Source organism: Colossoma macropomum, unplaced genomic scaffold (assembly GCF_904425465.1).
Source record: "Colossoma macropomum unplaced genomic scaffold, Colossoma_macropomum, whole genome shotgun sequence".
NCBI lineage: Eukaryota > Metazoa > Chordata > Actinopteri > Characiformes > Serrasalmidae > Colossoma > Colossoma macropomum.
This window is the reverse complement of record NW_023494792.1, coordinates 30,660,396-30,677,681: the sequence shown is the minus strand read 5'-3', so window position 1 is coordinate 30,677,681 and position 17,286 is coordinate 30,660,396. Positions and strand designations below refer to the sequence as shown.

The 17,286-nt window shown below is 39.0% G+C and overlaps 1 protein-coding gene across 2 annotated transcripts in view; it reads left to right on the top strand.

Annotated features, from left to right (window-relative positions):
• Nucleotides 1-16,897, top strand: part of sncb (synuclein, beta) — a 31,037-nt gene extending 14,140 nt beyond the window's left edge. For both annotated transcript variants that reach the window (XM_036576853.1, XM_036576854.1), the window contains exons 3-6: nt 2,921-2,950; nt 4,704-4,822; nt 10,432-10,521; nt 16,039-16,897. In XM_036576853.1, the coding sequence (XP_036432746.1) occupies nt 2,921-2,950; nt 4,704-4,822; nt 10,432-10,521; nt 16,039-16,071 (272 nt within the window). In that variant the 3' untranslated portion in view covers nt 16,072-16,897. The remainder of the gene's footprint in view (nt 1-2,920; nt 2,951-4,703; nt 4,823-10,431; nt 10,522-16,038) is intronic.
• Nucleotides 16,898-17,286: the final 389 nt, after the last annotated feature.

Sequence of the window (17,286 nt, the reverse complement as noted above, 5' to 3'; positions counted from 1 at the left end):
GTAAATTACTTCAGTAAATAATTTTAATTCAGCACAGTGTCAGCAACATTTAAAAAAATAATAATTTTATATCAGGCCTAGTCATTCATTTTTTTCCCTCTCAGTTGTTTGTACTATTTGTCTTAGTTTATTTTCCAAAATAAAAGTCTACACACGTTTAAAATTGATATATGCTTTCTGGGAAGTAAAAATAGGTTAACACACCCTTTACAGAGAACACATTACTGCACATTTTAGTACACGGTTACTGTTTATTTGCTATATTTTTCATAAAATATACTTTTCATATTTTTTTCCTATTTTTTCATATAAATTACAGAAGAATGTCATATTTAACTCTGTTCTATGTAGAACATGTGCTAACATATTTCCACTTAAAATCAATAAAACATGCATATGCATATGTAGCGGCAGTAGATAGATAACCAAATGTGTATATTATGGTAGAACATACATAGAACAGTTCTGATAAATTCCAGTGAACATACAGCAGCTTGTGTGAATGTAAAGCCGTCTTTTTTGGTGTAGAGTGTTTCTGGATCGTTCTGTCCAGGCCTGCTGGCCGCGTCTGTGACCACACGGCAGTACATAGAATTTCATTAGGTTTAATGGCTTAAAGGTTATATGGATGAACAACCCCAGAGGGGACATCTGCCCTCTGAAGATCAATAGTTCTTCCTCTGTCCTGCTGTGGGAGAGTTTCTTCTAAAGAGAGCATTCTGTCTGTTTTGTGAGAGTCCAGGCTTGTACTCACTGTTTTATGGCGAGACAGTTGTAGGTGCTTGTTCAGGGATGCTGTAAAAGGCATATGGGTTTTGCTCAGAAGGCAATCACAGTCTCTACAGGCACAGTGCCAGTCAACCGTTAAGCACATCAACTTATAGAAGGGTATTTTTTTACTACTTGTACCACTGTGATGAGGGGACCAATAGAAATGCTCTAAAAAAATCCAGATGCCGCTTTGCACGTTCTCTCCAGCAGCTTCTTGAGAAGCCACCTGGGATTTTTTTCCAAAAGACAAGAATGTATATATATACATTAAATAAAATGGTTCTTCAAGAGTTCTTTAGTAAAGGCAGTGGTTCTATATAGAACCAATAGCACTAAAATAATCATTTGAATGCATAACTGATTATTTATGAATGATCATGGTCAAACAGTTCTTCTCTGTTATGTGTGATTCATCATTCTGTGTAGCACCAAAATGGGTTCCACTGTTGTTACGGGTCTGCCTGCATAAATATGAATGTGTTCACACTTTACTTGAACATTCAAGTAAACTGAACATTTCCATTCAAAACATTTTGCAAAATATAAGCAAATTTCCGAAGTCGGTGAAAGCAAATGCGAAATAATCAGTCTTCATGCTCAAATTCCTGAAGATGACGTCTCGATTTACCTGCGTCAGGTCGCTGTTGTCACTAGAAGCTGTTGTAACTGCCCCTTTAGGATGTATCATGAATGGTGGATTCAGAAAGTGCATTTCAGTTTTATCATTCTTTGCCATGATTTCCTTTGTGGCGTTTGTTATAAATCGATGCAACTTCTCTGGCTTAGGCGGAGCTTACAGGCGGCAGAACGGCATATGCTGGATCATAATGTAGTTATGTTATAACTGAAGTTTGGGGGGAGGAATATGGCTGAAATCCCTCCTTCTTCCAATCTAACACCCTATAAATTCACATCTTTACCTTCTGTTCCCATGACGAAGTGTCCGCAATCCCGACCACCACCGTTCCTCAGTCCTAAATCAGTCCTACTACAGATATGAGGGGGTCTGGCCTTCTTGCTACAGGCAGAAGCTGCCCAGACCTCCAGCCCAAGGTCTCAGAGTTCTCCCGCCTCCCTCAATCAGTCTTCCCTCATACTACCACCACCATGTTGAAGACATGGTCTGAACTCACAAATGCTGCTTATACATGGGATGGAAACCACAGCCACATGGCACAACCAGCACATGTGCCAGGTGGATATGTGAGCGCACCCAAGAGCCTCGCTCACCGTATGTGCCGAATACAATGGAAAGATTTGATCTTTTATTAGCTCTGGGTAGAGCAGTGTTGACAGCCCTCTGTCATCTATAGACGCTCTAACAGTTCAGAGACTCTGAGTGAAGCTGGTTGTGGCCCATTTAATGAAGGCTGCTCTCCCACCTCACCATCACCCACCAAACCCTTGCCAGCAGTTCTGATAGGACGTAATTTTTTCTATTTGAAAAAATCTTCTTTAAAAACACCTATCCAAAAAATTTTTTCCATCAGCATATTTCGCTGTTCTCCTTTATCAGTAAACCAACTTTTCCACCTCATCCAAACCACATTTAGGCATTTTTTTAATTTCTGGCTTCTGTTTTGGATGGAGCAGTGGATGGAAAGTCTGCCATAAACGTAACAGATGCCATGTAGTTTGATGTAATGATGGCTAACTAGAGCACACATCACTTGGTATGTGACATTATTAAGGACAGCATATAACATCTGCCATGACGTTCACAACATGGTTATGTCAGTCTTACGTAGCAGATTCAAATAAAGTATTAGTAAATGTAAATATGATCAGGCACATGAACTAACAAGCTAAAAAATATTATTTCAGCTTGACAATTAATTGAAACTTTAGACTTGTACTGTTCCAGCCCTGCACAACACCACCTGTTTTTACTAATTAGCCTCCTTTCTTTGTGAAGGAGGAGACTTCATTAGTGAAAACTGGTGATGTTGGAAGGGGATGGAGTGAATAGTGCTCTGCTCTGATAACCTCTCTCTGAGCTGCACTGTACTACACAGTCGTGACTCTCTGCCGAAGCTGATTCAGCACGTTTCCTCTCTTTTCTTTCACAGTTAATGACAAGGTGTTGATACAGACATGATTTCAAAGAAACACAAAACTCATCTTATGTCTCCTTTTTTCCCTTTTGCAGGCAGCAAGACCAAAGACAGCGTTGCGACGGGTGAGCCAGTTCTCTCAACCTTGTAAATAATGAATGGCTTTTATTTAATGTTCAGCTAGAATGCCTTGGCTTCCAGCCACTCCGCAGTACGGAGACAGCGACAGGTGTAAAACTGTAAATTTGGTGGGCTGTCCCTGTAGGATTAAATTACATACTCTGCTGCACTTACTCTCACACCGAGACTGAGCCGGTTCCCTCACAGTGCTTATTCAGCAAAGCCTAATATAGCTTTATATATTTATTTAACCTTTATTGAGTTTTTCACCTCTCTTCCCAGTGAGCTGGGAACATTTAACTGTAGGCAGCTCAATAAAAGGAAATGATACGAATCCAATTCCAAAAACATTGGGACAGTAGGTGCAATGCAAATACAGACAGAAAGCAGCAATCTGCAATACCAGATATTTAATGTTTTCATTAATTAACTTTACTGTTTTTGTATATATGCATATTCTTAATTGGATGCCTGTAATATGTTACCAAAAAGTTGGGACAAGAGCAAGTTTACTACTGTGTTACGTCACCTTTCCTTTTAACAACGTTCAGTTGTTGTTGCAGGGATGTCCCTGAAAAAGACGTTGTCTAGATGGCAACATATGTTGCTACAAAATGCATATGAACCCCTCAGCATTACTGGTGCCTTCCCAGATATGCAAGTAACCCACTAACACACCTCTATTTCATGACATGCTGGCTTTTGAACTTTATGCTGGTAACAATCAGGATGGTTCTTTTTGCTCTTTGGCCCAGAGAACACAACGTTCATAATTTCCAAAAATGATCTGAAAAGTTGACTCGTTTCCACTTATCATTAGTCCATCTCAGAAGAGCTTTAGCCCAAATATGGATGTTGTTGATATGTGGCTTTCGCTTTGTAAAATGTTCAATATCTTCTTTTTTTCCTGTACAACACTCTGCTTTCTGCACTGTCCCATCTTTTAGAATAGAGTTTGTTTGTCTCTTATTCTATTATGCACTATTCTTACAATTATGGCTCGTAAAAGATGAACATAAGAGATCGAACAGGCATTTAAGAGAAGAGTTAATAGCCTCTGACTAAAGTGTCTCCTCTGAATTAGAATAGAATAGAATAGAATAGAATACATTTATTGTCATTGTACAAGTATAAAGAAATGCAGATCGTGGCACTGGTTGCACCAGCTGTATGTAAGTTTAAATGCAATCTAGTTAGTTCAGGTTTACAAATTACTAAATTAAAACATGTTTACTGACAGTAGATGAAGAAAGATAAACTGAATATTTTGCATTTTTCAATGGAGAAGCAACAGAAAATTCTGTCAATGACAAAACAGCGAAACATGAAGAATTAGATTTCCCAGTGGAATAAACTGGATGTTGATTTTGGCACACTATTTCTTTCAAATCCAGCATGTAAATACAGCATTACCCTAAAAATATTCAAGATGCTTGTCTATATATACATAGAATATGTTATTGGGCAAGGGTGCACAGAGTTGCCATGGTCAAGTGAAGTTGAGTTGCCAAGGTTGAGTAGCTCCCAAACAGCTCAGCCACACAACAGACCCATCAGCCCCACAATAACACCAAATCCAAAATATAACACAAGAATACTCTATACCACTTAAAACTCCTTACAAATACATACCGTGCATTAGACTTGTAAGGTCACTTATTGAAGATGACTGACTTCTGTTGGTACAAATGAATTAGCACTAGTCTTCTACATCTAGACTCAGTTATTTATGTGCTGAAGCTGTTTTTTCTCTCACAGTGGCTGAGAAGACGAAGGAGCAGGCGTCTCAGCTCGGCGGGGTCGTGCTGTCTGGTGCCGGAAACATCGCCGCAGCCACCGGCCTCGTGAAGAAAGACGAGTTCCCCAGTGACATGAACGTATGTTTACAACTCTTTATTACCTTTTCTGTTCTTTAGTGCATTGAAGGATTTGGCAAAAAATCAAATACATACTCACCCCCTTACCGTTAATGTAGTCGGTCAGTGGAGACGTGTTTGGTGTCTGAAGTTGGCTTCTTTAGTTTTGTACTGGAGCTACGAGGCAAATGTAGCTAATAAGTAATGGAAGCTTATAATGGAAGCTTATACCCCACTAATTAGCACTGCGCACACTACACACCTTAATTATCACACACTCACCTCAAACCTTGTCGAGTTGTTAATTAATCACAAATAGACTTGCTGATGTGGTTTCTGACACTGTATAACACACTGTTATGTATAAACATGGACAAATGTACATCACTTAGCTAAAAACAGGAATACCAGCCATTTTAAAACTGGATTTCTTTCTTTTTTTTACAGATAATTATGTATTAGAACTGTTCCTTTAACCCCTTGCTCCAGGCCTTTTAGCAGCCAATCTACTGACAGAACAAAAATTTGCTTTTTGGATATTTTTCTGAATAAAATAAAATAGTTTTGTTCAAAATAGAATTAAAATTAAATTAAAATGTTTTAACAAATTCTAATGTAAAAAGAGTTAAATTCAAGGCTGAGCTGAGGGACCTCCAAAACAGCCTTCGATAGCACTTTGTGGCTGCTGGGAAAAGGGGTTAATTAGTGCATGTTAACATCAGAGGTGAGATATTGTCAGTGTGGTGTATTAACACATGATGATCAGTAAACGCCTCTGTACATTCTCAGGAATAAAGGTACGAAACTGTCACTGGGGCAGTTCCCCTCTTGTCACTCAAGGGTACATCTCAGTACCTTTAGAACACAACTGTACCATAATCCATAAGTTGTACTGACTCCATACACCCCGCCTCGTCTCCAGGCTATTTATTTTATTGTTCTGTTTTAAACATCAAATTATGAAAAGGTACAAATTCGTACTTTCACAATTAGACCTTAAAACCACTGTTGTACCTTTGAGGGAACATTTACACTGTTTGTATCTTGATGAACGAAAAATATACCTGCACAGAACCTTTATTTCTAACAGCGTAAACTTTCAGCAAAGAGAAGCTCGCAATCCAAAACCACCTTCTTGAGCTTACAAGCTTACGAGCTGACAACTCCCTGCAGTTTTGTTTTAGATGTTGTGTATGAGCCTCTTGTGCACCAACCAATCACAGGCTTTGTTGCAGAGTGTGCTCATCATAGAGTTCGCCCGGGTTTGTGTTACTGACTACCTTAAACAGACGTATACCTTTTATTGTTACTGTGACATTCTCTAATAAGCATTTCCATATCGATGTGAGTTGCATGGAGCTTCTTTTATACAGTGATAATTTCAGACATGGTAGCACACAGAAAGCTCCAGTTCCACATGCTGATCCAACATGTGACCAACGTGGACTTGCTTTTATTGAGTTAAAGTGGACAAAGACATATGCCCTGTCCGAAATGGTCCCCTAATCACATTCAAAAACATGGATCACCAAATAAAACACTATTATAGGGAAGAGAATTTGAAGCTTTAGCATAAATGTAGCTATAACTATAGCTGAGTCTGACTGCACGTGTGTGAAGGGCTTACTTACATCTGTACAGAGGCTAATGAGACCTCTGTGGAGATGTTGCCGTTGTAGATGGGGTCAGTAACCCTCCTCAGAAAACTAACCAAACAACACGGTGCACTGAGAGATATCCGCTAGGGTAGATTGATTGTGTACTACTTATTGTGCTGCATTGTGGGATTGTTTGAGTGCACTGGATCTTATGCACTGCTTTCGGACACCACTATGAAATGGTAGGACCCCAAAATAGTGCACTGTATAGTGAACTGGGCACAGTTTTGGACGCAGTGAAAGAGTCTAAATGGGTCACAGAAGGTATTTTTGGTAAGATAGGGTTAATGTGCCATAATATGAGAAATCTGACAGGTTACAGATGCAGCTGAGGCCTTGATACTGCAGCGTCCTGCCACCACAGTGATGATTGAATAGTGTGAAGTGCGTTAATGGTGATTATGTGACAGAAAGGGCAGAATAAACAGCATTTCTGATAATCGTGTTTATGCAGCTCTGCCTCAGTGCACAGGTGACAGAGCGAGAGGCCCATAATCTCACTGGGAATATCATCTCTCTCTCCCTCTCTCTGTCTTTCTCTCATTTTGACCTTGCTCAAGGTCAGGTAGCAGTTTAGAACCACACTGAGGGGAAACAGGCTTATTTACAATGTACTCAGGTCTTCTCTGAGTGAGACAGCAGTTTATCAGGGTGTCCAAAGGTCCTTAAAAAGTATTTTATTAGTCTGGAATCACATTTTATGAATAAAAGGTCTTAAGTTTTAACCCCTTTAATGGCCACGAGCTGTCGGCAGATCCCGGCTTCTGTTCCTCACTCTGTTCTTCATGTAGTTACTGATTAATAAGTCTTAAGGCTTTAATAAGGCTGGCATTTAAAGGAGTTAAAGGAATAGTTTGGTGAAAAATCAGATGTACTCAATTTTTCTCTTAGCAAGGTGTAACTGATCAGCTGAGAGATTTTTGGTGTCCAAATTTTCTTCTCTTTAGTTTAGAACCAGAACTACAAGGCTAATGTTGCTAACAATCAGTAGAAGTCTATAGTCACCCAGATCTTTGCCATGAATCCCCATCTCACATCCCACGTCCCCAGAACTCTAAATCCACTCAAACCACATCCAGGTGTTGATTAAGATCGGGCAGAACGCCACAGACTACGTTCATAATTTCTGTTGCTTCTTTTTGTTAATAACTGTTAATCTCAAACATTTATTAATATATATATATATATATATATATACATATATATATATATATATATATTTACCATTTTACAAGTCTAAAAGGTCTTAATGAAGACTTGCATGCGGTATAAGCAATTTGAAAGAATTTGTGGGGTTTTGGGGATGTATTTAGGGACAAGATTTGGGTGACTATTGACTCTAGGGTTTGTTAGCAACATTAGCCTCGTAGCTCCAGTTCTTAACTGATAAAACAAAATTTAGATCCCAAAGATGTCTCGGCTAATCAACTACATCTGGAACAGGTGGACAATTGTGTAAATTTCATATCTCGCTGATCTGTTCCTTTAAATATGAATGGATGTAGTATTACAGTATAGGATTGTTTATTTTTATTTTTTAGAAACATTAGAACATTTGACATTATATCACACAAACACATTAAATAAAACAGCTTTGTCGATCACACGATGCAGGTGTGTGCATTAAACTGATGTTAAACTAATGTACTGATTGAAGGGAAGGCCAGAGTCTGCAAGGTATAAGCAGATTTGCTCGGGATTTTCCTTAAGACGGCACTGTAGGCCATACTGTGGTCAGATCCTTTTGTCAACTCAGTAATCTCATAAATCTCTTAGAGAGGAAACCAACGTAAGAAGCTTTCACGTGCACTGCTGCACTGTTTACTGTCAGCTGCTTTGATTGTGCAGTAGCCTGTTTACTGTTAAGTGTACAGTGCTCTGACACTGTTAGCTGTGCAGGGCCATGTCTACAGCTGTCTGTGTTTGCTTGTTAAATAATTAAGAATGAAGTTTCTACATCTTAATGATACAGTGTTGAGTTCACAACACTGCATGTACAGCTGCCCTTATTAACAGTGCAGCACTACGTTATGTATGTAATAATGTTAATAAGAGTGCAGTGGTATGACTATCAGCACTTTATTACCAGTAAAATATTGTGTTTACCGCTGACATGGTTTACTGTTATGTACTAAGTAAATTCTACAGTACCTTGTTTACAGCCGCCAGTATGTATCATGTCTACAACTGTTGGTGTTTACTGTATAACTACTGTTAGGACCAGTAATCGAATTGTAAAAAACTTTGAAATGAGCTGGTGGGTTCAAACAGTGGGGGTAGAAGCTGGGCTGCTCCAAACAGACCCAAGCAAACTAAGAATAATTATATTCATTTTCTCTTATTCAACAATGATAGGTTGTCTCACATTAGCTATTTTTATATTTCAGTGTTCATTATGTAATGTAATTTATGTAATGCCTTTCTCAAGCACTACAGCTTTTTTTACAGCTTTACAGGAAATACGTAACAAAACAATAAACAAAACAACCCACAACCCACAAACACACTTACAAGAGGGAAACTCGCCAGACTACAGTGCAGAGTTTCTTATCTATCTAGACAGCCTCGTAGGTGTGATGTTGCATCACTCAGGTGGCTGGTCCAGGCTGCTGTGTTGCATCACTCAGGTGGCCGGTCCAGGCGGCCTTGTAGCTGAGACGCGTCACTCAGGTGGCTGGTCCAGGCTGCAGTGTTGTATCACTCAGGTGGCCGGTCCAGGCTGCTGTATTGCATCACTCAGGTGGCCGGTCCAGGCAGCCTCGTAGCTGTGATGTTGCGTTACTTAGGTGGCCAGTCTAGGCAGCCACCTAGCTGAAATGTTGCGTCGCTCAAGTAGCCATTCCAGGCAGCTGTGATGTTGCACTGCTCAAGTGGCTGGCCCGATCTATCCGCACCCAGAATGTTTCAGTCACTCTGTTTCTATGACTGTATATAAGATGCGTAAGGCTTTTTTTATTGCTGGATAGACTGTGAATGTTCCTGCCTGAGCTCATTCAGAGTGCAATTCAGTGAGTAAAAGCTTATTATTGTTTTGTTTATTCAGAATATTGATAAAATGCACCTCAACTGTGACATATTTCAGTTCATGTGTTCGATGTTTGTGAAAAGGTAGTTTGTAAGACAAAATGAAGATATGCAGAGTTTTTGCTTTGTTAGATCATTTTTTTTACGTATTAAATAAATATAAGAAAACATTGAGATATGATGTCATTATTGGATAATAATAGATAAAACTGCAGGAATAGCCTTCTTGTGTCTGCCTTAAAGCCTTACAAAAGAAGTACATCTGAAGGTGAAGTTGTCCTCACCTTCAGATGTATAGGTTACAGCATGAGCTGCACGGTTACAAGCCTCCCAGAACGTTCAGAGCAGCTCTTGTAACAATCCTATTGTGTTAGAGAGGTACAGGGTGTGTATAATGGAGTTGTACGGTTGGTTGGATGTGCTGTATTGGGATGTAGGGATTACAGGCTGCTGAAACATGGCCTAATTGGCTAAGATTAGCACAGTTTAAAAATAACCCCATGGCCCAGTGCAGAACAGCAACAACTCCTATTTACTATTACAATTCCCAATTATTTCCTAGACATGTGATGATCAGCAAGGAGGAAAACACATCAATTGAGCAGTACCCATTTTATTTAAACATTAAAATAATAGAAACCTATTCCTATTAACTGTTGTAGTACTTTAAAGCAGTGGTAATACATATAGCATCTCCCACATGGCTAACACAATAACAATTGCACTCGGATCTTCCACATAATGAGTTGTGTCATGACCTCTATATTCCATCCAGTCTTCCCTTCATATCAGTAAAAAATAAGTAATTTTAAGGTGAAATTCCACCTTTTTTGCAACTTCATATTCTGCTGTATTCTGTTCTAAATTGAAAGTTTAGTTTTTCCTCCTGATTTATTGTAATGGTATTTATCCAGTGATGCATCTGCGTGTGTGTGTGTGTCTCCACAGCCTGAGGAGTTTGGTCAGGAGGCCACTGAGGAGCAGATGGGGGAGGCAATGATGGACCCAGAGGGAGAAGCATACGACGAGAATCAGCAGGTACAGCAAACACCACATGCTCTGAGATTCGTAGCACTGAGCAGTGCTTTTAGTCAGAGTTACAGGGCGCTTAGCAAACACCACATGGACGATGTTGTAGTTTGCAGGGTTGTAAACAGGCTCTTAATGTGAACATTAACCGCTCATAGAGGGTTGTAGGTAATGCAGCGACTTTGATTCTTGCCTCAGTACCAGGGTTGTGAATCTTAGAGCTGACCACAAATCGATTTAGTTCACAATTGAAACAAAGATTCGAAAGGTTCCTTTTTTTGTAAATTAAGAAAGATTTGGTCGATTAGATGCACTAAACAGCTTACTAACTTCTTATGGTTTTTACTAGTGTTGCACTGTTGCCTTACCAGCATCAGTGCCAGTACCAGCACTTCAGTATCAACAACAGGGACACCAAAAGCTGTGACCAGGACCACGACCCATTCGCGGCAGTAGACAGAACTTAACAACACATTGCCGGTGTGGTTTGACAAGCAGCAGTAAAAATGCTCATAGCACAATCTGGAATGCCATCATTTCGTGGGAAGGCATTAGTAGTGAATAATTTACCAGTCGGAATTCTTTCTATGGTATTCGTTTAACCGGTATTCCAAACATAAGCCAGATAACACAGCATACACACAGTGTAAAACACGGTAGCTGTTTACATGAACGGCAGGCCACTTTGAGTGATCACTCCTCTCACGCTGTGTAGTCAGTTACAGTCTAAATTAGTGTTAGTCCAGGATGTTATAGAGGGAGTGAATGTTAGAGAAATATATGGAAGGAACCGCAGGACTCGCGGTAATAACAGATTTTAGCCTTGGTTTAGCCTTTTGCATAGCAGCCCGCTAGCCAACTTAGTTTGTCAGCTATATCACGCAGCGATATGATCTGTTGCTTCAACTAAGCCGAGAAATCTGCTGAAAGATACTGCTACTGACAGTGTGGATGACCATAATATCTACTGAACTACAGTCTGATGCTCAGAGATGTAAGTGTGAGTCTTCTGGTCACTTCAGATTTGTCTGTATATGGTTCACTTCTCTTTTTAACAGTTTTGCACAACTTGCTTAATTTACTTGTTTTGTAATGTATTTTACATTAACTTACTGTTAAATCAGATTCTTATTACTAATTATTACTAATATAAGAATAATGCTCATTATAAATAGTAAATAAATAAATAACAGGTTTTTTAAGCATCTAATCCAACAAATAAATGCCATTCACTCAAGCTTAGTATGCTTTATTTGTGACACAGAACATAGATTTTGCCAAAATAAAATATTTAAAGAAGTGTAATTGTAGTCTGATCAGGACTTATAGGTTAGTTAGGTAAGATAGAGTTATTATCAGTACTCCGTATTGGCCAATACTTAAGGATCAGGTGTTGGTATTGGAAGGGACAAAGTGGTATCAGTCCATGCCTTATTTTTACTAGTCTTTTACTCAGCTATAATGACATTTAGTTTTGTACCTCAATGTATTTCCATGGTAAATTATAGTTGAATGAATGAACAGAATAGAATAGAATAGAATAGAATAGAATAGAATGAAAAGGCGGGTTAACGCATTTGATTGGCGAGTTGGTACTCATGAGACAGTGATCTGAGAGAATGCAAATATCTGAGATGAGCAATAAATATTTCTTAACTGACAAGTACGATAAATGAATCTTTTGTCGCCCTTAGATTGTGTTTAAAAAGGCTAGCAATGCCACTGTGACTGATAGAGTCAGCCAGTGCAGCATTGTGGTATCTGCTGTGCTGAGAATGGTCCACCACCCAAACAATTTCTGGTCAGCGGTGGTCCTGTGGTGTGTACCTTTCTATAGATGTACAGGGCAGATGGGGGTTGCTAAACTGTGCAGGAGCAGATGGGCTACAGTCTGTAATCAGAGGCCTACAGAGTGCACCTATATGGTAGATGTATTTCATAAAATAGCCAATTAGTATGAGTATTTTAACCGGTGTCTCTGTTTTTCTGTTCATATACATTATATTATATGCCATAAATCAAAACTGGATATCTATAATATCCCTAAGAAATGTATTCTCTCCCCTTCCTCTCTCTCTCCCTCTCTCTCTCTCTCTCTCTCTCTCTCTCTCTCTCTCTCTCTCTCTGTCCTTGCCCCCTGCCCACTCATCTCATTCTCTCTCTTCATCACTACCTCACTGTCACGTCGAGTCTGGCTACACGGGTGTGGCAGTGACGTCACAAGCCATGATGCACTGTGGGTAATTGCAGACCCCAACCCACCATGCCCCTCCTCCCTGAGTGAAGAAATGGATTCTCCCTGTATCTCATGACCATGTGACCACTGTCATGGAGGCTACAGTCACGTGACACTGTCTTCTCCTCCTCTGTTCCTTAATGTCACCATGAGAGCGCAGAAATGGTGCTCAGGCTGTATCTCTGCGCGTTGGCTGCCCCCTGCTGGATATTTGCGTATTTCAGTTTCATTCATTAAATAAACACACCATTTCTTATTTCTGCATAATTAAATACTTACAGTGTAAATAAAGTCGTTCAGAGTCGTGGTTTGGTGTTAAATGCTCTGTTCTAGAGCAACATACAGAGTCAGGATTGTTCACAGTGGTGGTGATAGGAACCAGACGTCTGAAGTGTTCAATGTCTCTAAAAGCTCCCTCACTGAAAGTTATTACACAGAATGGTTATGAATACTCAGCCTGAGACCTTGTTTCGAGATAGTTTTGAGAAAAAAATTTGGCCTAAAGCTTATTTTTTATATATATTCATGACTGACAGGTGCACGTTGGGTGTTGTACAGCAAAATAGCCGCAAAGAAAATGTATTTTTTTAGATTTTCCACCATTTTACCATCATCATCATTAAATACAAAAACTCAGAAGACTCATGTAGGTTTACTGGTGGTTTGGGTAGTAAATAAAATGTCTATAGTGTTAGTGTTGTAGACATTGTGACGTCTGGTTCCTATCAGCACCACTGTAAAGAATTTAGAGTCTGTAAGTTTCTCTACAATGAATCATTTCACACCAAACCACTCTGAATGACCTTGTTTATGTTTCAGTGATTGAAGTAAGCAGAAATGTTCAAAATTAGTGGAATTCCCCTTTAACCCCTTAAATGTCCATGGCCCACTGGCAGGCCTAAACTTTTATTACACACTTCCATAACCTAAGAATAGTAAATCTGGTTTGCATTAAAGTTCCTGTAGTTACTGAATGATCAGCCTTAGTATGTAATAAGGGGTTAAATGGCATTTTAGGGCAGTAACGACCTCTTAATAAGAAAGACTTGGTTAAATCAGAAGTATTGGAGCAGAGAAAACGATTTAAAGTGCAGGACACAGACACAACACCTTTAATGTGATAGCTGTAGGATTGGATCAGTTTAAGCCTCTGAAACTGGTTTTGCCAGGCTAGCTGCACTGCTCTGCTCATTGATTTATCCATAGGTCTCCCGCAGTGTGTTCTGCTGAAGGTGGTGAAGGTATCACTTTAAAATCTATTTAAAAGATACAATACAGCGCACTGCAGCTGGATTTCAGCCTGCACTACATTGGATGAAGCATCAAATTAGGAAAAATAACAATTTAGCACATTGTTAAAACCTTATCAACATGTTATTAACATGTTAAATTCGTCAGGCCAAATTTTAATGGAAAAGTTCATTTTAATAGTATTTGAACTTGCAACACTGGGGCTAAACAATCTACTGAATTGATGATGTCAAGTTGGTTTATATAGAAATAGATTAAGCCTAACTGTAGGCTTTTTGCTCTTTAGCTCATGAAGTAACCAGACATCAAGATAATAATACAACACATAACAAAAGTAATTAAATCCATTCTTCCAAGTAACAGTGGACTGTGTTTTATTAGGTTTGATGTGTTGGAATAGATTAAAAAACAAACAAAAAAAACAAAAAAACGGTAGTGCTTTGTTCAAAAAAATATAAAAAACCCAAGAGAGTTATGGAAGCCCTTAAGGGCCATAGCTTTTCTGTTCCCCTTTTTTTTTATTATGCACTAAAATTTGCAGAAAAATATTATTTAAGTATTTAAGTTTGTTCTCCTAAGAGGATGTGTTAACTTGTTTCCTTAGAAAATTAAAGAACATGTCATTTGACCACAGGTGTTCAAATTTTTGCCTATGTCATAACACCTCATGACAGCAAATAACACCTGCCATGACACATATATAGTATGCTTATGTCAATGTTATGTAACAGGGTTCAAGTATAGTGTTACCAAAATTACTATAAATATGTAGTTACAGTTTATTATTTAATAACATTTACTATTTGCTTTACCATGTGATAACTACTCGTTGTTCACTTTAAACTGTGAGTAAACCATCAGTTTATGTTTTGGTGTGTAGTTTATTACACTGCAGTCTACACTGTGTGAATTATTATTAAATTATTGATTCTAAACTTCTGAACAGTAGTCTGTATACCACATGGCTGAAGTATGCAGACACCCCTCCTAATTATTGAGTTCAGGTGTTTCAGCCACACCAATTGCTAACAGGTGTATAAAATCAAGCACATAGCCCTGCAATCTCATAGACAAACACTGGCAGTAGAGTGGTTTGTAAAATTTAGGTTCTGCTTGATCTGCCCCTGTCAACTGTAAGTGCTATCACTGTGAAATTGAAGCATCTAGGAGCAACAACAGCTCAGCAATGAAGCAATAGACCACACAAACTCACACTTTGAGTCTCCGTGGCCGAGCAGCTGCACACAAGCCTGAGATCACTATGCACAATGCCAAGTGTTGGCTGGAGTGGTGCAAAAAAACCACTGGACTTTAAAGTGTTCTATGCGGTGATGAATCACAGCCCGTCTGATGGATGAATCAGGGGTTGGTGGATGCCAGGAGAATGCTATCTACCGAAACCTATAGTGCTAACAGTAAGGTTTGGTGGGAGAACGTCCGGTTCTGGTGCTGTTTTTCAGGGTTTGGGCCCCTTAGTGAAGGGTGATGTTAATGCTACATCATAATTATATGCATCCAGCTTTGTGGCAAGAGTTTGGGAAAGACCCTTTTCTATTGCATGACTGAGCCCCTGTGCACAAAGCGAGGCCCATAAAAACATGGTTTAAATTTGGTGTGGAGGAACTCCAGTGGTCTGCACAGAGCCCTGACCTCAACCCCTCTGAACACATTTGGGATGATTTGTGATCTAGGCCCTCTCATCCAACATCAGTGTCTGACCTCACAAATGCTCTGTTGACTGAATGGGCACAAATTCCCACAGACACACCCCAAAATCTTAGGCCTGCACAGAAAAGTGGAGACTATCATAGACACGAAAGAGAAGCATCTCTAAATTAATGCTCATGGTTTTGGAATGAAATTCCAAAAAGAACATGTCGGTGTGATGGTCAGGTGTCCACATACTTTTGGCCATGTATTTGAATGGTTTCTTGGCTGTTTAAACTTTTAGAGCCAAGGCATAAATAAATGACTTGGTTCTCGTTTTTGTATTTCAACCAAAGTAATTCTTTACTCTCCCTCTTTTTCTCTTCCTCTAGGAGCAGACCCAAGATTACGAGCCCGAAGCGTAAAGTATCCATTCCAAAACAATGTCCAACCAGCAGCACAATAATGTTTCTAACAATAATAAGGACAGACGCTGAACTCATCACAATAACCCCTGTTGCAAAAAACAGCAAAAAAACGAAAAAAAAATGCAGTTATTCCTGCCGAAAAAAAGTTCTTCCTATCAGATATATATATAAATATAAATATACTTTTAATATGATCTATTGTAAATGTCCTGTTCTGGCTGTAATGTGGTGGGTGTAGTTCTCTTTATTGACTGCAGGGGGCAGCTCCGTCTCGTTTCCTTGATTCCCTCCCAATGAAACGAGACTCGTTCCCCCTCCGTGGCTCTTTGTGCCTGTGTACATGTGTTTCTATTTGTGTAATAGATGTTTCTGATCTTCCAATGTCATATTGGGGGTGAACAAAAACAACAACAAAAAAAAAATTCTAATAAACACGAGGAGAACGATGATATTATATAGAGCTGTGTACGATGCCTGTTCGTGGGACTTTATTTACTTCCTTTATTTTTCATTTATTATTGAAGCAAAGTTGTTTATTTAATGTTTTTCAAGTAAGAGTTTTATACATTGTAACTTTATAGTTGCTTGTGATATCATTCCAGTGAACTCTCTGTTAGAAATGGGCAGTTTGTATCCGTTTGCGTGTTTGTGTGCGTGCGTTTGTGTACTGAAGATTTTAAAAGTCAGTGTAAATGTGTCTTGAGATGTTTATGGGTATCAGATTAGTGCTTTACAATGCTGGAAATGTCAATATACAGGTTTCTGTGTCACGCAAGACAAGCAAATCCTCTGTAAATAAAGAAATAAAAACAACAAAAAAACATGTTTAGCATGGTCCCGCGATTCCTTTTCTAGAGTTTGGACGCCAAAAACTTCTTCAGCTCCAGGTTAATATGGTCTAACAATACTTCATCAGATTCAGAATCTGTATTTGCTGTATTAAGATGTGCAAAAGTATGCAAAAGTGTGAGCACCCCTGGCCAAATGACATGTTTTGTTGATTTTCTAAGTGTAAATAAGTAACACGTCCTCAACACTGAACACACTTCTGCACACTGTAATGGACAGTTACTGTTTATTTGCTGAATTTAACAGACTGGGTGTAAATTAATTTGCCTGTGCAAATGTTATAGTACGTTTCATATTTTATGTATTTTTTCCAGTATGTTAAACTTGGCAAATAAAAGAAGTGGTGTGTTAAAATTTACATAC